The 27,372-nt window shown below is 35.0% G+C and overlaps 1 protein-coding gene across 10 annotated transcripts in view; it reads right to left on the bottom strand.

Annotated features, from left to right (window-relative positions):
* Window positions 1-27,372, bottom strand: part of ZMYM2 (zinc finger MYM-type containing 2) — a 123,563-nt gene that overhangs the window by 3,291 nt on the left and 92,900 nt on the right. For 3 of the 10 annotated variants that reach the window (XM_073223707.1, XM_073223842.1, XM_073223875.1), the window contains 10 exons: window positions 26,410-26,539; window positions 25,581-25,696; window positions 24,780-24,951; window positions 23,352-23,477; window positions 22,471-22,565; window positions 21,108-21,276; window positions 20,863-21,014; window positions 2,132-2,246; window positions 1,243-1,494; window positions 806-926 (listed from right to left, as the gene is read on the bottom strand). In XM_073223707.1, coding sequence (XP_073079808.1) covers window positions 806-926; window positions 1,243-1,494; window positions 2,132-2,246; window positions 20,863-21,014; window positions 21,108-21,276; window positions 22,471-22,565; window positions 23,352-23,477; window positions 24,780-24,951; window positions 25,581-25,696; window positions 26,410-26,539 — 1,448 coding nt within the window. Of the gene's footprint in view, window positions 1-805; window positions 927-1,242; window positions 1,495-1,660; window positions 1,976-2,131; window positions 2,247-2,471; window positions 2,513-20,862; window positions 21,015-21,107; window positions 21,277-22,470; window positions 22,566-23,351; window positions 23,478-24,779; window positions 24,952-25,580; window positions 25,697-26,409; window positions 26,540-27,372 lie in introns of those variants that run through there. The other 7 variants (XR_005061072.2, XR_005061070.2, XR_005061071.2 and 4 more) reach the window with 7 other exon arrangements.

The raw sequence follows: 27,372 nt of genomic DNA, 5'->3' as shown, positions 1-27,372 counted from the left end.
CCATAGTCTGAACTCTCAGAAAGTCATAATCACTGGTCGGAGATCCCATCTATAATGATGATGAAGTTTGAAATATTCTAATTACCAAAATATGACACAAAGATATGAAGTGAGCAAATGCTGTTGGAAAAATAGCCCTGATGGATTTTCAGGATGCAGGGTTGCCACAAACCTTCAATTTGTAAAAAATGCAGTATCTGTGAAGTGCAATAAAGTGAGGTATGCCTGGGTATCTTTTAGACCTTTTTAAAAGGGCTATTTTAAATGTAAATACACAATTTATCTCCACCTATCTATCCTACTTTTGAACATACCTTTTCATCAAGAAGTGGGAAACTATAGCCCATCTTGTGTAATGCTTATTATAACACAACTATTTATATTTGGTATATGGCTACTCTCTGGCTGTAACAGAAATGAGTAGCTGCAAGAGACTCCATAGTCCAAAAAGCCTGAAACATTTACCATCTGACTGAACCTTTACAAAAAAGGTTTGTGTCCCCCTGCTTTACACAGTCATTGGAACTGCTTTAATTTAAAAGATGCTGTAATTTAATAGGAGTAATTTCATTAGTAGGAAGCAATTTCTTAACATATGCTCAAATCCTAAAGTATGAAGTATAAACTGGGTATATTATAATTATGAGACTTAAAAAGTCACAAATGGACTTAGATCTATCTAAATGAGAAGGAAGAGAAATCTGAAAAGGGTTTAGTGAAAAAAATGTCACATCTTGGGTAGTGTTAAATTCAGAACAACTAACTTATTTTATCATTTTAAAAATTAGCTATCATTAACATTTACCTTTTAGACAAGTAGCATTCAAACATTTTCACAGGACATCTAGAAGGATTGGCTGTATTTTCAATTTGTTCAAATACTGGCTCATCGTCTTCATGTTTTCTTTTTCCAGTAGTAATTTTATCTTTAAAAGAAGGTTACATAAACTTCCTAAGACCAATCTTGATGAAAGACAGTATTATTCACTCTATTTACTCCTACTATCTGTTATGCCAAAGGATGGGATTAGGTGTCCTTCAGATTTAATAGTGGCTTCTGGTAATTCATGATCTCTCAAACAAAATGAACTGAGCTGTTTTAAGAACATACAGGTTGTCTTATTTTATAAAAATTACAGTCCTCAGGTTCTTAACAACTAAAGACCCAAGGTGGTCTTTAGTAAAGGAAGGTTTGGTAATCCCTGACACAGCTAATTCCAAAATAAAAATCTGTTACCCTACCTTCATTATCTGTTCCACATAAGGAAGACACTTGGTATCGAAGACATGCTTTGTTTTCCATTGTTAAAGGATTTTTTTTCCAATGCCTAAACACAGTGCCAAAGGAAAGTCTTAAATGTTGTTCCACTGTTTTCAGACCAAAATACTTAGTGTTAAAGTAGAACAGTGTATTCAGAAGAGCTACTGGAGAGTGTGATCCTAGTTGTTTTATTCTCCAGAGATAATCTTCTTCAACTCGAGAAAATATTGATCCTTAAATAGAAAGAAATATTTTTAAAGAATTGTAATAAATACTACATATTATATATGTAAATAAATGTAACCACCTACAAATAAGATAAAAGTTAATTTAAGAACGAACCTATTCTAATCCTCCATTCATACCAGGTCAACTGGAATGAATTTCAGAAATACCTACAGAGGCTAGGGAATACACCAGACTTCCGAACTATCATCTCTGGAGTAAGGGTCTAGATGTTTGTTTCTGCTGTTCTGTAGGACAAGCAGACAATGGTCAGAAAGGAATTTAAATCTGTAGAATTTCTGAAAAAAAACAAAAAACCAGGTGTTTTCCATTCACAAACACGTTTTCTTCACCCATCTAAAATAGGTTTTAAGAAAGAGATACTTACAGAATATTCAGAAATAAACATCCAGTTTCTTATTCCAGAGAAAGTAGGTCACATTTATTACAAAGTTCTTCATAATCACTAGCCATTAGCCACATTCATTTCTAATTCAATGAAAGATGAACAGGTAAGTTCATGAAAAAGTACTCTGAAAAAATATGCTAGTTTGAATTATTTCCTGATCACTTTTTAATATATTTTCTCTAAAAATAAAAATCCCAGTAGCAAGTTAGCAACACTTTTATTTAAAAGAGCATTACCATCTGGAAGTATGCTTGGTTGCCAACTTCGGAGTATTTTATTCAATTCTTGCTCAAATGTCTGGTATCCTGGATCAATAAATATGTTGTCTTTTCGATTACTACCACACAAGTACTACAATAAAAAAAAAAATTTCTTGATGGAAGACCAGCTAATTATAAATAAAGACTATATTATTTATACTCTGTATTTCTTAAGATAAAATAAAGCTTATGTCTAAGAGAAACAAGCATAGTTATAGAACATGACAGATTACTTGCTTTATGTATCTAGAAATCATCAAGAATAGTAAGTTACCAATTAGTCTGTTACTTAAAAACTCAAAGCTGAAATACACACCCAATAATCCAGAATGTAAGAACTGGATGAGAATCTTCAGTCTGTCAGATAAAAAAAACAGAATATCTGGCTCCAGTGTTCATTATATAGTACATGGAGAAAACAAAATTAAAGTTTAAAGTAAGAATAATTAAATTATTCATAATTAAAGAAAAATTCTGAATGGTTATTGATGGATGATGGATGAAATGTTACTATGTAGCTGTTTATCTCTTCAGTACTCTGACTTTGTTAGTCTAATGCTTTTTTCCTTATTGCTTCTCTAGCTTAGCTCTCCTGTGAGTCACCAGATTTATGAATCTTGTATCTCACTATGACAAACCTTAACAGTTAAGGTTAAAGAATGATTTAAACACTAAAGTTTACAAAATCAATCCTCAATGTGATTTTAAAATAAAATAATGTAGAAGTAAAATGTATGACAACAATAGCACAAAGAATGCAGACCAAAATTGGAAATACACTGCTGTAAGATTCTTACATTACAGGTGAGGTGGCATAATAACATTTGAAGGTAAATAATGATTAATTCAAGATGTATATTATAAATCCTAAGGCAACCACTAAAAATGTTTGAGACATAAATAAATAAACGAATAGTGGAGACAAAATGGAATCACAGAAAAATAACTAATTCGAAAGAAAGCAGAAAACAACCAAAAACAACAGATATAACAAATACAGAAAAAACTAACGGGATAATAGATTTTAATACGATGTTAACAGTAAATAATGTTAAGTGTAAACGTTCTAAACTAGGGCTGACAAACTAGATCTTGAGCCAAATCTTGCCCACTGACTACTTTTGTTAAATACTTTACTTTCAACACAGACATGCTCTTCATTTATTTATCTGTTGTTCCAGGTGGCTTTCATACTAAAACGGCAGAGTTCAATGCATGAATGATGCAGACAAGTATGGTCTGCAAGGCCTAACACATTTACTATCTGGTCCTTTATTTTTAAAAGTGTGTTGATCTAAACACACCAAAATAATGATCAGATTGGATAAAAAAATAAAAATAAAAACAAGGCTCAACAATACGCTATCTACAAGACACCTACTTGTTTAAATATGGAGACCCAAGTGAAAAGTAAAAAGATAAAAAAGCACATTCCACGTATACACTAAGCAAACATTTGAGTATCATCATCTGAACTGAGCAAATGTTACTTCTACTAGTCAAAAGAAGATTAGCCAGCATAATTTCAAAATGTTAGAACAAAAATTCCTAACCAGTGCCTTTCAAATAGGATGACAGCCCAACTTCCTGGCAATCAATGAAGTGACAACAATGCCAGATATCTCTCCCCTGCCTCTATATTAATTAGAAGCCAGGAGTTCTAAAATACCCTCTCCTAAACTATCTAGAAATCCTCAACACTATGCTTATAGCATTTATTGGTTAAAACACAGTATCAGAATTTAATTTATATAATGGAATTATAGTTTTCTTTTTAAGTGGGTTCCTGGATTTTTAAAAAATGTAAATGTAGCACACAGCATATAAAACAATCACAAAAGTGAAATCTTCATGTTTACAACAGAAACTTTTTTGTTATCATAAAGCAGCATACATAATAAAAAGAGAAATGATCCTGAAATAATTTTCAGCTATGAATCTAGCAACAAGAGGAAAATAATTTCTACGTACATTCAGAACCTTAACAATAATAAACCAAAAACTACTACACTCCCAACTCAGTTCTACTAAAAGCAGTTTCTAAGTGAAATGTCAATACTCAGTCCTTCTGAAAACACTTCTTTAGGCAATCCATGATAAATTAAAAGATCTGGCATTATTGTTACAGATGGAATGACAGTATGCTTTATTAGTTATTGCTAGAGTATGAGAAACAGATACTATATCATTATCTTCCATTAAAGGTGGCCCCAATTTACATCTAATCTACACAATTTACAAACATCTAATCTGTCCTGTCCCATCACCACAAGCACTAAAATCAATGGGAATCTGGGTCAAGAAAAAGAAGCTGTGGTTTCCAGAAGCAAAGCAAAGAAGCCATAGAAGACAGCAGCACCACACAGGAAGTAACCCTGGAGAAAATGCCTAAAACTGTCTCTAAAGAGTAGCAATCTTAAAAAGTTACCTTCACAGAAAGTCTTCAATTACAGAATTATTTGAATTAGTAAGTATCCTCTCTTCAAAACATAAATTCCTTTTTAAGGGATTTGGTCTCTCATTTTACTTAGATGCTTTGGAACAATATTTGAGACTAGAGATCCATGGATAATTTTTGAACCACTGAATAGAGCAGCACTAAATAAAAATATAGTGTGATTTACACATTAATTTTAAATTCTCTAATATCCACATTTAAAAAACAGGTATAATTTATTATTTTATTTAAACCAATATATCTTAAAAATGTAATTTCAAAATGTAGAAATTAACACAATATTTCTATTTTTAAAAATACATAAATTATTTGAAATCTTATATGTATTTTATATTCAGAGCACTTTTATCCTCAGACTACCTAAGTTTCAAAGGCCCCATTTTCTTATGGACTAAAAATGCAATGTAGAAGATGGCGGCATGAGTAGGACAGTAGGAATCTCCTCCCAAAAACATATATATTTTTGAAAATACAATAAAGACAACTATTCCTAAAAGAGAGACCAGAAGATACAAGACAACAGCCAGACTACATCCACACCTATGAGAACCCAGTGCCTCACGAAGGGGGTAAGATACAAGCCCCGGCCCGGTGGGATCCGAGTGCCCCTCACCCCAGCTCCCGGCAGGAGGAGAGGAGTCGGAGCGGGGATGGAGAGGGAGCCCAAGACTGCTAAATAGCCAGGCCTAGCCATCTGCACCCGGAGCACAGACAAACAGTGTGAGGAGCACAGGAAACTAGTGAAACGGGACAGTAAAACCTGTGAGTGGGTCCCTGCAGCTGGCACCCCTGGGACAAAGAAAAGTGAGTGCTTTTTAGAAGTCTTAAAGGGACAGACACCCCACAGCTGGATGGGAGCATCCCGGGACACTTAGCCAAGCAGCTGGGAATCCCGGGGAACTCCGGGCGCCCTAATCCCCGGGTGGCAGTGCAGCTCTGAGATCCCTCACGGAGATAAACAGGACCCCCGTCCGTTCTCCCTCCGGCACGGCCCCGCCATAACAGAGCAGCAGCCTGAGGCTGGCCATGCTCACAGCAAGGGAGCTTCCTCCATAGCGGCCAGGCAAGAAACAGACCCAAGTCTACACACAACTGCCCAACACAAGCAGCTAGGGATCACCGTTGTCCCAGAAAAGAAAGGCCAGGAGCAGGTGGAAAGGGTCTCAGTTCTCCCAGCTGACAGACAAGCCAACAGCATACCACTGCATCAATCGACATGAAAAGGCAGAAAAATTTGATCCAGACCAGACTAACCCAGACATCCTCCACATCCTCCCCTGAGAAGAAATCTGGGGAGATAGATTTAAATAAACTTCCTGAAAAAGAATTAAAAATAAAACGCATAACCAGGCAGAGCCAAGATGGCGGTGTGAGTGGATCAGCGGAAATCTCCTCCCAAAACCACATATATTTTTGAAAATACAACAAAGACAACTATTCCTAAAAGAGAGACCAGAAGACACAGGACAACAGCCAGACTACATCCACACCTGCAAGAACCCAGCCCCTGGCAAAAGGGTAAGATATAAGCCCCGGCCCGGCAGGACCACCCCAGCTACTGGTGGTAGGAGAGGAGTCAGAGCGGGGAGGGTGAGGGAGCCCAGGACTACTAAATAGCCAGCCCTAGCCATCCGCACCAGAGCACAGACACACTGCATGCGTGGGGTGCTAGACACTAGGCAAACAGGACAGTAAGACCTGTGAAAGGGTTTCTGCAGCCGGTACCCTGGGGACAAAGAAAAGTGAGCGCTTTTTAAAGTCTTATAAGGACAGGGACCCCAAAGCTGGACGGAAGCGTCCTGGGACACTTAGCCCAGAAGCTGGGAATCCTGGGGAACTCTGGGCACTCTAACCCCCAGGACAGCAGGGCAGCTCAGAGGACCCTCACAGAGTTAACAACCTCCCGGCCATTTCCCTTCTGACGCGGCTCCGCCATATCGGAGCAGCAGCCTGAGGCAGGCCATGCCCACAGCAACCGCAGAGCTAAAACTCCACAGCAGGCGGGCAAGAATCAGAAGCCCCGTCTGTGTGCAGCTGCCTAGCAGAAGCCACTAGAGGCTGCTGTTCTCCCAGGAGAGGAAGGCCACAAATGAACAAGAAGGGATGTTCTCCCAGCCATAACTCATGCCACCTCCACAAACTATCACTATCGCCATGAAAAGGCAGAATTTGAGGCAGACCAAGACCACAGAGTCAACCCCTGAGAAGGAGATAGACCTAACCAGTCTTCCTGAAAAAGGATTCAAAATAAAAATCATAAACATGCTGACAGAGCTGCAGAGAAATATACAAGAACTAAGGGATGGCATCTGGAAGGAGATTACAGAAGTGAAACAATCTCTGGAAGGATTTACAAGCAGAATGAATAAGATGCAAGAGGCCACTGACAGAATAGAAACCAGAGAACAGGAACGCATACAAGCTGATGCAGAGAGAGATAAAAGGATCTGCAGGAATGTAACAATATTACGACAATTGTGTGACCAATCCAAAAGTAACAATATCCGCATTATAGGGGTACCAGAAGAAGAAGAGAAAGAAAAAGGGTTAGAAAGTGTCTCTGAAGAAATAATTGCTGAAAACATCCCCAAACTGGGGAGGAAATAATCAGACCACAGAGGTATTCAGAACTCCCAACAGAAGGGACCCAAGGAGGACAACACCAAGACATATAATAATTAAAATGGCAAGGATCAAGGACAAGGACAGAGTTTTAAAGGCAGTTAGAGAGAGGAAAAAGGTCACCGACAAAGGAAAACCCATCAAGCTATCATCAGACTTCTCAAAAGAAACCTTACAGGCCAGAAGAGAATGGCATGATATATTTAATGCAATGAAATGGAAGGGCCTTGAACCAAGGATACTGTATCCAGCACAATTATCATTTAAATATGAAGGAGGGATTAAACAATTCCCAGACAAGCAAAAGTTGAGGGAATTTGCCTCCCAAAAACCACCCCTACAGGGTGTCTTAGAGGGACTGCTCTAGATGGGAGCACTCCTAAAAAGAGCACAGAACAAAACACCCAACATATGAAGAATGGAGGAGGAGGAAAAAGAAGGGAAAGAAATAAAGAATCATAAAAGAGTGTTTATAATAGCGCAATAAGCGAGTTAAGCTAGACAGTAAGATTGAAAAGAAGCTAACCTTGAACCTTTGGTAACCACAAACTTAAAGCCTGCAATGGCAATAAGTATATATCTTTCAATAATCACCCTAAATGTAAATGAACTGAATGCAACAATCAAAAGACACAGAGTAATAGAATGGATAAAAAAGCAAGACCCATCTATATGCTGCTTACAAGAGACTCACCTCAAACCCAAAGACATGCACAGACTTAAATTCAAGGGATGGAAAAACATATTTCATGCAAACGACAGGGAGAAAAAAGCAGGTGTTGCAGTACTACTATGAGACAAAATAGACTCCAAAACAAAGAAAGTAACAAGAGATAAAGAAGGACATTACATAATGATAAAGGGCTCAGTGCAACAAGTGGATGTAACCATTATAAATATATATGCACCCAATACAGGAGCACCAACATATGTAAAACAAATACTAACAGATTTAAAGGAGGAAATAGAATGCAATGCATTCATTTTGGGAGACTTCAACAAGCCACTCACTCCAAAGGACAGATCCACCAGACAGAAAATAAGTAAGGACACAGAGGCACTGAACAACACACTAGAACAGATGGACCTAATAGACATCTATAGAACTCTACATCCAAATGCAACAGCATACACATTCTTCTCAAGTGCACATGGAACATTCTCCGGAATATAACACATACTAGGGCACAAAAAGAGCCTCAGTAAATTCAAAAATATTGAAATCCTACCAAACAACTTTTCAGACCACAAAGGTATAAAACTAGAAATAAATTGTACAAAGTAAAAAGGCTCACAAACACATGGAGGCTTAACAACATGCTCCTAAATAATCAATGGATCAATGACCAAATAAAAATGGAGATCCAGTAATATATGGAAACAAATGACAACAACACAAAGCCCCAACTTCTGTGGGATGCAGCGAAAGTAGTCTTAAGAGGAAAGAATATAGCAATCCAAGCATATATAAAGAAGGAAGAACAATCCCAAATGAATAGTCTAATGTCACAATTATCGAAATGGGAAAAAGAACAAATGAGGCCTAAGGTCTGCAGAAGGAGGTACATAATAAAGATCAGAGAAGAAATCAATAAATTTGAGAAGAATAAAACAATAAAAAAAAATCAATGAAACCAAGAGCTGGATCTTTGAGAGAATAAACAAAATAGATAAGCCTCTAGCCAGACTTATTAAGAGAAAAAGAGAAACAATACACATCAACAGAATCAGAAACGAGAAAGGAAAAATCACAACAGACCCCATAGAAATACAAAGAATTATTAGAGAATACTATGAAAACCTATATGCTAACAAGCTGGAAAACCTAGAATAAATGGACAACTTCCGAGGAAAATACAACCTTCCAAGACTGACCAAGGAAGAAACAGAAAATCTAAACAGACCAATTACCAGCAACGAAATTGGAGCGGTACTCAAAAACTACCCAAGAACAAAACCCCAGGGCCAGATGGCTTTACCTTGGAATTTTATCAGACATACAGAGAAGATATAATACCCATTCTCCTTAAAGTGTTCCACAAAATAGAAGAGGGAATACTCCCAAACTCATTCTATGAAGCCAACATCACCCTAATACCAAAACCAGGCAAAGACCCCACCAAAAAAGAAAACTACAGACCAATATCCCTGATGAACATAGGTGAAAAAATATTCAACAAAATATTAGCAAACCAAATTCAAAAATACATCAAGAGGATCATGCACCATGACCAAATGGGATTCATCCCAGAGATGCAAGGATGGTACAACATTTGAAATCCATCAACATCATCCACCACACCAACAAAAAGGACAAAAACCACATGATCATCTCCATAGATGCTGAAAAAGCATTCGACAAAATTCAACATTCATTCATGATAAAAACTCTCAACAAAATTGGTACAGAGGGCAAGTACCTCAACATAATAAAGGCCATATATGATAAACCCACAGCCAACATCATACTAATCACCGAGGAGCTGAAAGCTTTTCCTCTGAGATCGGGAACTAGACAGGGATGCCCACTCTCCCCACTGTTATTTAACATAGTACTGGAGGTCCTAGCCATGGCAATTAGACAAAACAAAGAAATACAAGGAATCCAGATTGGTAAAGAAGAAGTCAAACTGTCACTATTTGCAGATGACATGATATTGTACATAAAAAACCCTAAAGACTCCATCCGAAACTACTAGAACTAGTATCGGAATTCAGCAAAGTTGCAGGATACAAAATTAACACACAGAAATCTGTGGCTTTCCTATACACTAACAATGAACCAATAGAAAGAGAAATCAAGAAAACAATTCCATTCACAATAGCATCAAAAAGAATAAAATACCTAGAAATAAACTTAACCAAGGAAGTGAAAGACCTATACCCTGAAAACTATAATACACTCTTAAGAGAAATTAAAAAGGTCACTAACAAATGGTAACTCATCCCATGCTCCTGGCTAGGAAGAATTAATATTGTCAAAATGGCCATCCTGCCCAAAACAATACACAGATTCGATGCAATCCCTATCAAATTACCAACGACATTCTTCAATGAACTGGAACAAATAGTTCAAAAATTCATATGGAACCACCAAAGACCCCAAATAGCCAAAGCAATCCTGAGAAGGAAGAATAAAGTTGTGAGAGATTTCACTCTACTACAAAGCCACAGTATTCAAGACAATTTGGTACTGGCACAAGAACAGAGCCACAGACCAATGGAACAGAATAGCGACTCCAAACATTAACCAAAACATATATGGTCAATTAATATACAATAAAGGAGCCATGGACATACAATGGGGAAATGACAGTCTCTTCAACAGATGGTGCTGGCAATCCTGGACAGTTATATGTAAGAGAATGAAACTGGATCACTGACTAACCCCACACATAAAAGTAAATTCAAAATGGATCAAAGACCTGAATGTAAGTCATGAAACCATTAAAACTCTTAGAAAAAAACATAGGCAAAAATCTCTTAAGACATACACATGAGTGACCTCTTCTTGAACATATCTCCCCGGGCAAGGGAAACAAAAGCAAAAATGAACAAATGGGACTATATCAAGCTGAACAGCTTCTGTACAGCAAAGCACACCATCAACAGAACAAAAAGGTATCCTACAGTATGGGAGGATATATTCATAAATGACAGATCCAATAAAGGGCTGACATCCAAAATATATAAAGAGCTCACACACCTCAACAAACAAAAATAAAATAATGTAATTAAAAAATGGGCAGAGGAGCTGAATAGACAGTTCTCTAAAGAAAAAATTCAGATGGCCAACAGACACATGAGAAGATGCTCCACATCGCTTGTCATCAGAGAAATGTAAATTAAAACCACAGTGAGATATCACCTCACACCAGTAAGTATCGCCACCATCCAAAAGACAAACAACAACAAATGTTGGCGACATTGTGAAGAAAGGGGAACCCTCCTAAACTGCTGGTGGGAATGCAAATTAGTTCAACCATTGTGGAAAGCAGTATGGAGGTTCCTCAAAAAGCTCAAAATAGAAATACCATTTGACCCAGGAATTCCACTTCTAGGAATTTACCCTAAGAATGCAGCAGCCCAGTTTGAAAAAGACAGATGTACCCCTATGTTTATCACAGCACTATTCACAATAGCCAAGAAATGGAAACAACCTAAATGTCTATCAGTAGATGAATGGATAAAGAAGATGTGGTACATATACACAATGGAATATTATTCAGCCATAAGAAGAAAACAAATCCTACCATTTGCAACAACATGGATGGAGCTAGAGGGTATTATGCTCAGTGAAATAAGCCAGGCAGAGAAAGATAAGTACCAAATGATTTCACTCATACGTGGAGTATAAGAACAAAGGAAAATTGAAGGAACAAAACAGCAGCAGAATCACAGAACCCAAGAATGGATTAACAGTTACCAAAGGGAAAGGGACTGGGGATGATGGGTGGGAACGGAGGGATAAGGGCGGGGAAAAAAGAAAGGGGGCAGTATGATTAGCATGTATATTGTTGGGGGGAGGGGGACACGGGGAGGGCTGTGCAACTCGGAGAAGACAGGTGGTGATTATACAGCATCTTACTGCACTGATAGACAGTTACTGTAATCGGGTGTATGAGGGGGACTTGCTGAGGGGGGAGCCTGGTAAACATAGTGTTCTTCATGTAATTGTAGATTAATGATAGCAATAAATAAATAAATAAATAATAAAAATAAAATAAAATAAAACTGCAATGTAGCACATTGGTCAGAATCTATTTACTTAGGTAGAAATTCTGATTCTGGTATTTGAGAAGTAGAATGAAAGTTCCAAACAAGAGAATTTATTGGCAGTTGAAAAGCATCTAATTTTAGAGAATGTGTTGAGATCATTACCATGTTTATTTAGACATATTGTCACTAATATTGGTATTTGACATATGTATTGTCAAAGAACATTTTGGAAAGCTAGCCAAGCAAGAAACCTATTATGTGTAACAATATGCATAACAATTTACGAAATAAATGTTGACAATATAAGACATGCATAATATGAAGGCTATTAGATATATTCAGGAGATTATACCTACCAGTTTCTAAAACTGGCTGTCTTATTAAATGCTATTTGCATAAAGCTACATTAAGAACAATGTAAAAAGAATTCACCATTAATTTAGCTACAAATCAGTATTTCTGCACAATATTTGTTTCAGTGATAATATTCCAGCCTTCAGCTACCTATCTCTAAGAAAAAAAATATTGAGTATGATCTTTAAAAATGGTTACAACCTCTTCATGTTTCACCGTGCATAAAACATGAAATCTAAACATTTTATCAAAGAGTACAGGCCCTTTGTGATAGGACTCTTACCTACTTTATACCCTATTCATACCCCCAAAGCTTTCTACATTTCACATCCTACATTCTAGCTATGCCAAGCAGTTTCTGGAAAACTGTGCCCTTGTATATACTTCTCTCTTCATGGAATGCCATTGTTCTTCCCTTACCTTTCTGCCTAGTGTATTTTTATATATACCCAAAACTCAATTTAAAAGGTCTTCTCCAGTGTTTATTTTCTCAGACTACATACATCCTTGGGTAGAACTGATCAGTCCCAATTCTGTGCCAACATATCATACCATGAGTACAGTGCTATTTTAATATTATTTGTCTATGTATTTCAAATCCTTGAGAGGAGCATATTATAGTGGCTGTTAAGTCAAACTGCTTACCAGATTCAAGATTTACTGTCTCTGTATTCAGGCAAGCTACTTAACTCTACTCCCTCATTACAAAATGGTGATAATAATATTAAGTTTACTGAGATGTTTACTGCGTGGGAAGCAGTAAACAGTCAAAAAAAATGTAATTTCCGAAGTCTACACCAATGTTCAGCATTCAGCAAAAAAGAAACTCTTAAATTATGTTTCTTGAATGAACCAACAAAGGATAAACAAAACTGAATCTAAGACATCATTGCTATGAAAAGTAAGGCAAATTATTAAGATCCTTCCAAATCAAAAGAAGATTAAATTTTTAAATGTTGTATACGTCTTAACAGAATTTAATTATTAGAAAACTACACATAAAACTAACAAGCCACGTAAATGAATTTACTGTTGTTTGTTTTTTATTTAGTAAATGGATTTCACACTCTTCTTAGAAGAACAAATTCTTCTAGATAAAAGATTCAGCACATAAGAAATTAAAAAAAAATCCTGGGAAAATGACAAAGAATTACTATCCAGAATAAACAAGGAATTCTAATCCTGTAAGAATATCCCTACAAACTGAAAGGGATAATAACCCACTAAACAAAGGGATAATTTACAGAAAAGCAAATCCAAATGGCCACTTGTAATGGTGTACTCTTTTCTTTTTATGTGTGCGCGCACGCGCGCACACACAAGCGTATATGTATGTATAACAATATTATACACAACAATAATAGAGTAACTCCATTCGGGTTACTGGACGCGATTCCAATGTGTATTAAGTATGTGGGAGGGGGTCTTCCCACACATACTAACACTAAGCAATTCTCAAACACCAGCCAGGTGTCCAAGAGTTCAACTCAATTATGATGCTATCTGCCCTGAGACAGCACCAGACTCCCCAGGTTGAGGCTGCCCTCCAACCCCTTCTCCAGATGCTGGATGCAAGCCCCAGGCAGTTAACCTCTGCTTCTGACCTACTTGGCTACAGACTGGAGGTTCCCACAGCCTCTCATGTGGGTTTAGTTCATTTGCTAGAGCGGCTCACAGAACTCAAGAAAACACTTACATTTCACCAGTTTAATAAAGCATACTGTAACAGGCAGATGAAGAGAGAAGTAGTGCAATGTCCCATATAAAGGAGCTTCTCTCCTTGTGGAGCTTGAGGCCTGGCTCGGCACATGGAGATTTTCTGGTTAGAAGCACAGTCATGATTGACTAAGTTATTGGCCATTAGCTGATTCAGCCTCCAGCCCCTGCCCTTAGGTGGGGTCCAAAAGTCTCTCATTAACATGACAGAACACCCATTTCACTTTTAAGACAGAAGTGTTTTCAGGAACTGTGAAGATCAAATACACCTGGGAAATATGTATTTAGTCATATAAATGACCAAATATGTATTTCTTATGATTCATTATATCACACCCATAAACATAAAAAGATCCTCAATCCTCTTGGAAAGCAATCTGGTAATATCTTTTAAAATAAAAAAATTCACTTTTCTTTCAATCCAGTAACACCCTTTCAGGAATCTTAAGGAAATAAAAGCACCAGTTCTTTAGGATAATTATGTAAGATTTGGGGTAGAAGGGGAAGGACAGTGAATACTGTTTATTTATAGTTGCAAAAATCTTATAAAACAAAGGGAATGCTCATCATTTCTGACATGACTATATTAATTATATGAAATATCATACAGGTTAAGTCTGTTCCAGATGATTTACAGAGACTGCCACAATGTTTTGGGAAATAGAGGGAAGGATAGTAAGAACAAAAGTATATATAATACAGCTCCATGTTCTTAGTTGACAAAACTTCTCCATCTTTCACCATGTTCATAAAAAGCACAGATTAAGCACACCTAGCTAACCGTGTTAGGATGGGGAAAATTAGAGAAAAAGGGTATCCACAATTCCATTTATGATAAATTTGGTGTGAAGGGCATGTGTTCACACATGTAAAATAGTGTATGAAAGAATGATCATGATTATGGGACTTCATATAATTTTCTTTCTTCCTCAAACATTTCCATAGTATGTTAACATTTAATAGTAAGCATCATTCCTTTTGTAATCAGGAAAAAAAACCACAAACATCATGCGGGAAAGAGATGCTGTGCTCCCCTTTTGTATGGGAGCAGTTAAACATCCATAATTATATCCAATTTCTCAATATATTACCTACATCTGTAGATATTCACAAGAGTCCTTACAACTAAAGATGTTATTCCTTTTATAGACATATCTGAGAAAATCGTACTTCTTCATACATTTACCTTATTTTATCACATGTGAACAAGCTAAAAAAAATGCAATAGACAGAAAAATATGCACACTCTTGGAAAATAGCTTCTATTTCTCTAGACATCCAGAAGTAGCATTAAACACCAGTGATTTCTGGAAAGTACATTTTAGATATTTTAACTTTACACTAATTTTTAATCATTTTTAAGTGCTTATAAATATGATAGTCTTTTATAAAAATTAAATTAATTCTGTGAAAATATGCCAAAAGATGAGAACAAAGAGTAAAACAATTTTTTTTCAATTGTAGTAAAAACACACAGAACATAAAATTTCCATCTTAATCATTTTTAAATATACTGGTCAGTAGTAAAAAATTTTTTGAGAAAACATTTTTCAGTATATAAAGAACCTATCTGACAAAGGAAAAAATTTCTGACATATGCTACAACCTGGATGAACTGTGAGGACATTATGCTAAGTGAAATAAGCTAGTCACAAAATGAAATACTGTATGACTGACCTAGAGTAGCCAAACTCATAGATACAACAGAAAGTAGAAGGGTGGAGGCAGGGGCGGGAATAAGAGACGGAAGAATGAGGAGTTAGCGTCTATTAGGTATAGAGTTTCACTTCTGATGGTGAAAAGGAGTAATAGAAACAGAGGGTGGTGATGTCTGCACAAGATCACAAATGTACTTAATACCATTGAACTGTACACTTAGTTTAGAATGTAAGTTTTATGTTACATATATATTTTACCATAATAAAATTTTGAAAAAAAAAGAACCTATTTAAAGACATAATTTATAAACATACATTATCAATCCATTTAGCTCTCAAACCTCTATTAGTATTTGGAGTTCTAATATTTAAATAATCCATCCATTAAAAAGCAATCTAGAGATACAACTTCCTGTAATAGGATTATGAGATGGTCAATAATTCTCTTTAAAAAAATGAAATTATAACATGTAACCATTTGTGGACTACAGATAAACTAGTTCATAGAGAAAAATCTGTAGCTTTAAAAAAATGCTTTACTAGAAAAAAAGGTATAAAATCAATGATCTTAAGAAGCTAGAAGAAAAAAGAACAAATTAAGAAAGGAAATAGTGATCAGAGACTTAAATAATAAGAGAAAACAGAGACACAATAGAGAAATACCAATGAAACCAAAAGCTGGTTCTCTAACAAGATCAATAAAGTACACTGATACATCTTTAACTAGATCAGCATTACAGAAAAACTACAATCCTAGCCCCACTGGGCCCAATCCCACCAGCTGTTTCTCATAGCCTGTAAAACTAAAACTATTTTTTTCATATTTATAAATGATTATATTTCAAGTGACTATCTAAATAGCTACATAATATCCTAGACTTTCTTTCACTTTTGGCTGGCAGAGCCAAGATTATTTAACCTGCAAAGCTAAATTATTTACTATCTCACTCATTAAGAAAAAGTCTGCTGACTTCTAGACTGTTCAAGAAACAAAAAGGCACAGATTACCAATATTAGGAATGAACGATGGACAAGTACGTCCCACAGACATTAAACGGATAGTAAGGGAATACTATCAATAAATTTTTAACAAATTTGACAACTTGGATGAAAGGCACAAATTTCTTAAAAGATGAAATTGCCAAAATGGACTCAAGAAAAACTCAAGAAAACCTGAAAAAAAACCATCTACCAACCTGAAGAACCCATATACCAAATAAAGGAATTGATTTAGTAATTTAAAACCATCCCTGACCCCACCAAAAACCAAGAACAAACCTCACACCAGTAAGGATCGCCACCATCCAAAAGACAAACAACAACAAATGTTGGTGAGGTTGTGGAGAAAGGGGAACCCTCCTACACTGCTGGTGGGAATGCAAATTAGTTCAACCATTGTGGAAAGCAGTATGGAGGTTCCTCAAAAAGCTCAAAATAGAAATACCATTTGACCCAGGAATTCCACTTCTAGGAATTTACCCTAAGAATGCAGCAGCCCAGTTTGAAAAAGACAGATGCACCCCTATGTTTATCACAGCACTATTTACAATAGCCAAGAAATGGAAGCAACCTAAATGTCCATCAGTAGATGAATGGATAAAGAAGATGTGGTACATATACACAATGGAATATTATTCAGCCATAAGAAGAAAAAAAATCCTACCATTTGCAACAACATGGATGGAGCTAGAGGGTATTATGCTCAGTGAAATAAGCCAGGCAGAGAAAGACAAGTACCAAATGATTTCACTCATATGTGGAGTATAAGAGCAAAGAAAAACTGAAGGAACAAAACAGCAGGAGAATCACAGAACTCACGAATGGACTAACAGTTACCAAAGGGAAAGGGACTAGGGAGGATGGATGGGGAGGGATAAGGGAGGGGAAAAAGAAAAGGGGCACTACAATTAGCATGTATAATGTGGAGGTGGTACAGGGTGGGCTCTACAACACAGAGAAGACAAGCAGTGATTTTACAGCATCTTACTATGCTCATGGACAGTGATTGTGCAGGGGTATGGGGGGAGGGGAACTTGGTGAAGGGGGGAGCCTAGTAAACAATGTGCTTCATGTAATTGTAGATAAATGATATCAAAATTAAAAATTAAAAAAAAGGGAAAGAAGAAAAAGCCCTAACAGTATATGCACATGCATTTGTTCAAGCATTAAAAAAAGACATTTTCTTCTTTAAAAAAAAACAAGAACAAAAAACTAGGCTCATAGGGCTTCACAAGTAAAATCTACCAAGCATTTACTAATATGTTTAATAAAGTATCATTGGATGACATAATATCAATTCTCACAAATTCTTTCAGAAAACAGGAGAGAGGAACACTTTTCAAATTCACTCTATGAGGTTAGTATTATCCCAATACCAAAGCTAAGGACCACAAGAAATCTATGGACTAGAATCCTTCATGAACATATGCAAAAACTGTTAATAGAAAATTAGCAAATCTAATTCACAATATATAAAAAAAGGATAATATTCATATCAAACAATCAATCTCAGGAAGTCAAGGTTGATTTAACATCTGAAAATTAATTCATTTAAGAGAATAGGAGAAAAAAACATGTGACTATCTCAATAGATGCAGAAAAAGCAGCTGACAAAATTCAGTAAACATTTATGATAAAAACTTTTAAAATAAAAAGTTACAAAAAACAGCTTATTAGGAACAGATGAGAACTTCCTTGACTTAGTAACAGGCTGCTACAAAAACCTACAGGCAACATTGTATTTAATGGTTAAAGACCTTCTCCCAAGAATCAGAAATAAGGCAAGGGATTCTGCTCTCCCTATTCCCACTCAATTTTGTGTGTGTGTGTGTGTGTGTGTGTGTGTTGAGGACAGCGGTCCCCCCTAACAAATACAGTAAGGCAACAAAAAGAAATACAAGACATGCAGATTGGAAAGAAAGAAGTAAAACTGCCAACTGTCTTTATTCATAGATGACATAATTGTATATGTAGAAAATTCTAGTAGGTGTTATTATTTTTTTCCCTTAGAACTCATAGTGAATTGGTATATACAGAATATAAGATAAATACACTAAAATTGATTTTGTCTACAAGCAAGTAATGCCGAGGAAATAAGGTTAACAACAGAGCAAAACGTTATCTGACCTTAGGGAATGGAACTAGGTCAACCAGACATGGGTGGGGCACAGAATCCCCATTTTGTTATCTTTGATTTAAAGTTATAGTATGTAGGTACTCGTCATTAAGCTTAATCTCTAGCAGAAGCCATTTTTAAATTGAATTTTATACAGAGCCCCAAAATATATAAAAAAATAGAATTGGATTAAAACAGTAAGAGCCTGGAACTCAATCTTCCTCCTTCCTGCTGAGTTATTTTGGCAGCACCCTAATGCTCTCTTCCATACTTTAAAAAATGATCTAGACAACGGAACTACTTTTAAGAAGACAATATATTCTTTTTTAAAAACTGCTTCACCACCTTTAATAAGCATGTGCATGCACATGCACACAGAACAGGAAGGAAACTGGATATACAGCTCTACTGTGTAATATTCATGACAGTCATTAAGTCAGTGAGTACCTACTATGTGGACAGCTTGGTATAAAATAAAAAGAGTTAACACCCAACTTCTAGAGAGTTGAAATATTTTCACCTATACCTGGTAGTGTTATTAATAACTGCTGTTCCTACTCTTTTTTCTACTACTAGGTAGAAACACAGAAGGGGAAAAGCACAGACACAGGTCTAAAGCCATGTGCCAGAACCAATGAGGCCAGGTATGTTGTGGAATTCCTAATTTTTTGGATTTTAAAGAGGACACACAAGGTGTGTGTGTGTATATACATATAATAACCTATTATACTTAGAGTGGTCTAGGGAAGCACCCTATACTTGTTTGAAAACATTAACAGTTTCATAGTTAATATCCTATGGATGAATATAAGCAAAAAGTTAATAAAGACAGTATCAGCTTCACAACTCTTCAAGTCTGGTTTTTCTGTCAAATAAGTTTTCATGAAAAACTGAAAGGTAAAATCTGGTTTTCAGAGGTTTAGGGATTTTGGAAAAGGAGATCAATTGTGACCATCTAAACATGAGGCTCAAGGTCCATGTAAATCTATCAAAGAAGAATAAGAAAAAGTCAAACCTACTATATTATATTTCTTTTAGGTTGCTAGTACAAATTATGTGATAGTTCTTGAATACAGACTAATTTACAGCCACATGTTACTTCCCTACCACTGCCTATATAATCTTAGGCACACTTCTATCCTGAAGAGAATGTAAATAAAATATAAATAAAGACAATTCCAGATTTCTTCAGTAATTTATTTCAGTATCTACCTCCGTTAGCAGCATGATATTAAATTTTTGGCCTATTAATAAGCAAAACTCTACATAAAAAGATCTTCTTCTATCATTTACCCACATTTAAAAATACAAAAGGCTAAGTTAAGATTCTTTCTGACCTCTGGGCCCAAATCTGAACAATTTGTTTAGAACCAGAAATAATAACCTAAAGTTGATCTTCATGTTTATTACAAAAAACAGACATACCCAAGATTCAGACATGTGGCTGAAGTTTATCTAAAACCACTGAAAAATGACCTCCTTTTATGAAATGATTCCAAAAACTAATGAAGAGTTGCATTATATAACAAGTTAGAAACAAATCAGAAGTGCATAAGAAAACAGACCCAAAATTTGCAGACGGAAGAGATTTTTCTATTAGAATATCAACATGGATCTCTATATATGTATACACACACACACATATACATAAAGCATTTAATTTGTAATTGTAAGGAGGAAATGAAGTCATGCTAGTTTTCATATATATATGGGAACAAATATGTAACTTTGTTATAAAAGATGCATGAGTTTCCAGGGACCTGTTCCTAACTCTATTTTTCATGTAAATTCTTTTTGGTTTTGGAGAAGCTCATTGAGATGCATTTAGGAATGTATCTCATTATAGCATAAACACCTACACAAAGTAGTTAAGAAAATCCTTTATAATACCCTAGTATTTTCAAGTAAATTCTTTTTATCCTTTCTTGGTAAGCCAATAATAAATCACTATGTTCCATAAAGCTACCCTTAATATTCTTGAAGCATCACATTTTTCTCTCCAAGAACTACCACAACAACCTTTCTAATTAACATTATATTCAAAAGTAGTCATCAAATTACTAACCTCCTGTATTCCAAGGCAAAGATAATAGATGCTGTCAGGTGCATAATTCTCTCCATTCGGTCGTCGGATCTCATTGACAAAATGTGCTAACCCATAGTTAAGTTCAGCTGTGCTGTGAGAGAGTAGATCTTCTTTTAACTTCACTGATTTAGCTAAAAAGAAATAAAATTAGAAGTTAGTAATTGCTATTTTTACTATTCTTAAAATTAAGAAACTTTCTGAAAAAATAAAATCAGAACACTTACGAGATTTTAGCTCATCTAATACCAGAAGATCTTCATCAAGTTGCTTAGTTTTGACCCAGTGTTTCCATGCATTTATACCATATGTATATTTGAAAGGAAAGCTGCATTCTGAATTGTCAGAACTATCATCATGAGACTGGTATCCTGATACAGCTTTTCTCTTGGCTCCCTATTAGTAAAACACCATTATAAAACCTTTTTCTTTAAGCCTATAATTTCATAACTTTATGTTAGCCATCTCTCAATAAATGCAAATTAAAGAGAAATACATTTATATGCTTAGAATTGACTGCTATTCCTGAATCTGAGAATAATTATCTGTAACATTACTTGAAATGTATCTCCAGCAATACCTTATTACTACATAAACCACTACGTGCACAAAATCATATTAACTTCTACTGTAAGAGTCACTGATATGAAAATATAGGATATGAGGACTACACTTTAACATCCTTAGAAACAAACTAAATATTAATGTAAGAGAGAAACTGAAGAACTTTTCAATGATTCACCTTCAGGGAATGACAACTCCTTTTCACTTTCGATGGCATTATTTGCTACACAAGTTCTAAATTTTTATGTAGTCTAACTCATCCATTTTTTCCTTTGTTCCTTGTGCTTAACCCAAGATAATGAAGATTTAGGCCTATGTTTTCTTTTCTTCTAAGAGTTTTATAATTTCAGTTCTTACATTTAGGTCTATGACCCATTTTGAGTTAATTTTTGTGTGTGGTGTCAAGCAGGAGTCCAACTTCATTTTATTGCAGGTACTCCTTTTTCAATTTTCTTTCTTTTTGGAGAAATTTGTGAAAGTTATCTTTATTTTTGTTTCTTTTGAGTTGGATATCACAGATGTAGAAAAGTTAAAGTATTTAAAACTATACCTGTTAACACATTTAGATTTGGTCTACCTGAATGATTAAACTGTCCTGCATGTCTTCCCATGTGTTCACATGCTTAAGAGATCAAATATACACAAACTGTGTACCTCAACCTTGCTAATTAGTCTCATTAAAAGTAATGGTAGAAAAAAACAGCTCCCTAGAAAACACTCAATTCTTGTCAACTGAATTTACTTTAACACCTGTGTCATACTTTTACCAAGAAAAAAATTATGAAAAACTAAGTGGCAATACTATTCACTCTTCTTTGAAGTTACAGCTAAATCTGAGATACCTTTATTACTTAGAGATTAAGTAATAAGGTCTTTACTTCCCAAAGTCTTTTTAAATCTAGAAAACAAAATATCTTCCCATATTCTCAGGCACAACTGATGACTACTATGCCCTTATTCTTTATCTACACAGTGGTATCACTATACAGAGATATTAAGTAAACTCAAGAATATTAAATTTTATACCTTTTTTTTAGATCGAGGTCTTGGCTGTTCCTCATATTCTTCTCCAAAAACTGGTGGTAATAAAAATTCATTTTCCATATCAAGCTCCTCAGCAGCTGACAATTGAGTAAAAAGATCTTTTATAGCCAACAAAAAACAAACTATATAATAAAAACAGGCACATATACATGGAGATAACCTGTGCTGGGGTGGAAAATGAATGATTTTCTGTACCTAACATAGTCTCTAAGTTCTGATAAATCCTGTTTTAGACTCTTTAAAAACATGTACATTAATATCATGGAATTTCAATATGGAATTTTCATAGAAATGTATGATACCCCAAAAATTATTTCAACTAGAAATTACTCAATTAGATTTAAATGGTCCCAGTACAAATGTTTCAATCTATTAAATATTTTCCAAAATGCTTTACATTGTATTCAATGTGCTTATTAGCCATCTAAAGATTAAGAAAATAAAGAAAAATAGAACACATTTTAAACAAAAGACCTGAAAATAACTTTCTCCCTTTGAAGGTAAGCTTAATTTTCAAAAAGGTCTCAAGAAAAATACTATTGATATTTTATGGAAATTTTCTAAAAAGACAATAGCTTCTTATTCTTTTTTCTATCTCCAAAGTTTTCTATAATGAATTACTTTGAGAAAGCTTCTATTCAAGGCTCTAAGAAATGCTTTTTAAGTCCCTATAATTCAATCCTATGCCTCATTTTAGAAGTTAACTATTAAGTTTTACTTGGGAAAAAAGGAAAGACAAATTTGAACAGTAAAGGCAATGACACAAACATTAAATGGTTAATGATCTTAAACACACTTAAACTCCGTAACTGAACTCCATAACCAGAGTTCACACTGAAAGAATAAAATAGCATTTTAAGTACCTCTGGGAAAATCTATTTCAATATCCAAATCTGGTTCATATGGTACATCAGGCATGTTGGACTGTGTCTCTGGGTCAGAGTTCTTCAAGAGATCTGAACCAATTATGTCTGCGTCAATAATAACACCTACAATCAATACATAATATCATTGGAAGTCAAAACAAAACCTCAATAGTACCTATATATTTAATCTGGCAAAAGAAAGTCATTTAATAATAAATGCAAAACAAGAATAAATACTTGTATTAAGATGCCACAAAAGGAAAAGGCATATAGCTATCTTGATGTGCAAACTACTAAAAACTTAATACTTACTCAAAAATCATGAGTAAACAAAAACTGTTAATCCTGTAAATTTTTGACTACTGCTCCTCAAAAGTTAATAGGCATGCTTTAACAGTAAAACTTAAATACACAGAGTATTTCTAAAAGCATTCTCTTATCAAAAATAAATTAACAAGGGTTAGGTATAGTTTTCAACATTTCTTTAGAATTGTGACCCAGGTTTTCCACATCATTCATTCACAACTGCCTTCATATGTTTTGATCAGTTGCTTTCAAACATTTTTATACTGCAACCACAGCAAAAAATACATTTTATCCAGCTCAGGTTGGTGGTGGGAGACAGATAACACAGACATACACACACATGAAACAAACATTTCATAACACAATCTTTTTCTAGGTGGGATGCACACTGACATTCTTTATTTTCCTGTTGCACTTCATTTTGTTTTAAACAAAAAACACTGGATACAACCCACTAAATTAATTTCACACCTTCCTAACAAAATGCTTCACACACATATTATAAAATATATGAATTTATAGTATTTCTGCTGTAATACTATATATAGGGTAAAGGGAATTAGGCAACTCATGGTTGAAATAGAGGACTCTGGGTTATCAGCAGATGACTATGATTAGAAATAAATATTCTAAGAGAGAGAATGACCCACAACATACTCATCATGCTTATACGCCATTTGGCAAGCACTACCCTAACAGAAGTTAGAACAAACCCTGGTTTAGATAGTATTGTTAGTATAATAAATAGAACAAAACTGGGGATAGCCATAACAAAGCAAAAGTTTGGATCATTATTAAAGCCTACAACATGTTAATTTTGTGTCTGAGCTGGTCCATTAAAACCAGGATTAATTTTTAGTTGATTTTACAAGTCAAAACCTGCTGCAATTAAAACAAGGCGATTATATATAAATTCTTGTTTGAAACTGGATTTAGCATAAAAAAGCACCTGGCTAGATACAGTGTAGATCTCTTAATATAAAATACATTTTTGTTGCAATCTTTCCCCATTTCCATTATCAAGGCACAGTGATATGCTCTGGAACATTCTGTAACTATTACAACACTTATTAAAACCAATGATAAACTTTTCACAAAGTGTAATATAGCGTAGCTCACTGTTGATGCTGGACGCCTCTGTTTTCCGCTCATCTTCAGTCATCATATCTGTCATTGTAAGCAGCTCTGCATCAAGAGGATCTGAAGAAACTTTGCTTTTTAGTTCTTCAACTGCTGCAGGCATCTTCTCACTGCTGTCCAATGAGGCAGGCAGAAAAACAGGAACTGGCACCTAAGTAACCGAATTATTTACTGGCAGGTTTACTCAACATTAAAAGGTATTTCTCCTAACTAAAAATTATTCTGACACATGATCTGCTTTATAATACAATACTGGATGAAAGCTTTGGAAAGAACACATCTCAAATTAAGGTATCAACTACAACAAAGCCCAAAATACAAACAGCAACTTTTTGAAATAAAAACTAAAGGAAAATAATTTTGAGGTATTTCTGTCCTCCAGGGGACTACAGCAGGCAAGCCCTGGCATAGTGTCCTAAGCATTGCAACTGACTTAGGATGAAATATGTAATCATATTTTATATGAAACTATCCATGTTTCAGTTCTAGGCCATAGAGATTCACAAATATTTCTTTCTAAAATGAACTCAAATATAAAACACAGTATGTGTAGAGCAGACACAGACATTTACTGAACTTTACTCTCAAGGGTGAACATTTACCTGATTAAATACAAAGCAATAACCGACAAGAGATTCAACCAAACCTAAGTTAGCTGTTAAAGAAAGGCAGATTCAGCCCTCTGTTTTACTAGTTTTACTAAGGTAGTAATTGCAACACTGCTCTCCTACCTATGCCTGGTAAGTCTCAAAATGAAAAAGAAGTTAAAATCTGACTTACAGGAACAGGAACTGTGGTAGGAACAGGAATATTCTGACTGTACATGTGCATAGGTACAGGAATATACACAGGCACAGGGATAGGCACTGGAACGTATTCTGTCTTCCAATTATCATCTAAAATACAAACCATGTTTAAGGAGCAATGTTAACTAACGCATATGTAGCTGCACAATGTTAAAATAATTTGGTAACAAAGGAACTTTAAGTGCCTCAGTACCCATTTAAAAGAAACTCCCAGTTTTCACAAAATTAACTTATAAACAACAAAAACAAAAAACTGAATAGCTGTTCTAAGTTAAAGAGAGCACAAGAAGAATTTTGGCTTTTTTTTAATAGAAAGAAAACATCCTTTAAAAACATTATATAGTTCCAGATACCCTACCAGATTCCCTTACATCCCACAAAAAAGTTTAATCAGTAAGAATATAGCGAACATTTAAATCTGATGAAAATACATATTTTAATTATTTCATCTCATTCTGACAAGCAAACAGAATTGTTATCACTACATATCACACTTCAAAAGATGGTTTTCTCAAGAAGGAATACTGTAACTTTAATGGGCCTTAGCCCCAAAGAAATTTTTAATACAGCATTTTTTCACTTGTGACTTAATTTGTATTCTAGGCCTTCATAAGAAACTGATTTTCAGTAATGGTTTTAAATGATACATTGTCTTATACAGTGTCTAAAATTGGATAAGAAAAATCAACAGAAAATGTTAAAGTGACCAAACAAATCTATTTTCTATCCTATTACTTGAGGAAAGCATATTTCATTGAGGTTTAAGTATAGGGAAGTGTGTAAGTCAAATTTTCCTAAGTTACCTGTCTGACAAGATTTAGTCTGCATGTGAGGTTTACAGTAAGTAGCTTTTGTCATTGTTAAAGGTTTGCAAAGAACTGCTTTGTTCTTCATCTCTTTGTTAGGAGTTGGAGAGGGGGGTGGTGCTGAACCCTACAGAGAAACAAAGAGAAACACTTTATTTTTGCCTCATATTTTATTACTTCCTGGTGTTAATGAGTATCTGGTTTCTAGGTCCTGCAGAGGGAACACACAAAAGTAGAATACAAACAAAATTATGCTATTAATACCATGTTTACTATATTAATCTGTAAAGATCAATATGAATCTACCCTACCTATTGGCAAGGCAGCAGTAATCATCCATTCTACAGATTTTTATGTTACCTTCAAAGGATCATCAGCATATTTTTAAAACATAAGAGAATTCTCACTTTTAAATACAAAATCCAGGTTGTTAGCCTGAATTCTGAAAATAATTAGGCTCTCTTAAATTTATGTGAGAAAGAAAAAGTTCTTGCAGTTATTATGGCTATCTGATAAACTAGATGCCTCTACTGGATGAGCAGCTTATACACGGTACTAAATTTGAAAAGATATAAAAAAATGATTAAAAGAATTACCAAAACTATTATCAAAATTTAAGTTATTTCCTGTGTCCCAAAAATTGCAATTTTAGAAACTTACCCTATAGTCTCTCAGATGTTTTCACCATGTTCACTATAGTACCATTTGCAATTGAAAATGTAAAAACAAAAAACTACACATACACACACACACACAGTCTAAAATAACCTTAAGATCTGTCCATGAGACAAAAGATAAAGTGCTTTCCATACTGCCTATTGCTTTGGGGAAAAAGGTACAGAATGCCAATGCACTCAATTCTCATTATTCAGGGTAGTTAAGGTCTACAGAACACTACGAACACACTAAAGTAGACTACTAAACCTGTTAACCCAAAAGGAAATACAGGGTTAGGTTCTT

Source organism: Manis javanica, chromosome 1, assembly GCF_040802235.1.
Source record: "Manis javanica isolate MJ-LG chromosome 1, MJ_LKY, whole genome shotgun sequence".
NCBI lineage: Eukaryota > Metazoa > Chordata > Mammalia > Pholidota > Manidae > Manis > Manis javanica.
Note: the sequence above shows the minus strand (reverse complement) of the source record. Positions and strands in the feature narration are given on the sequence as shown.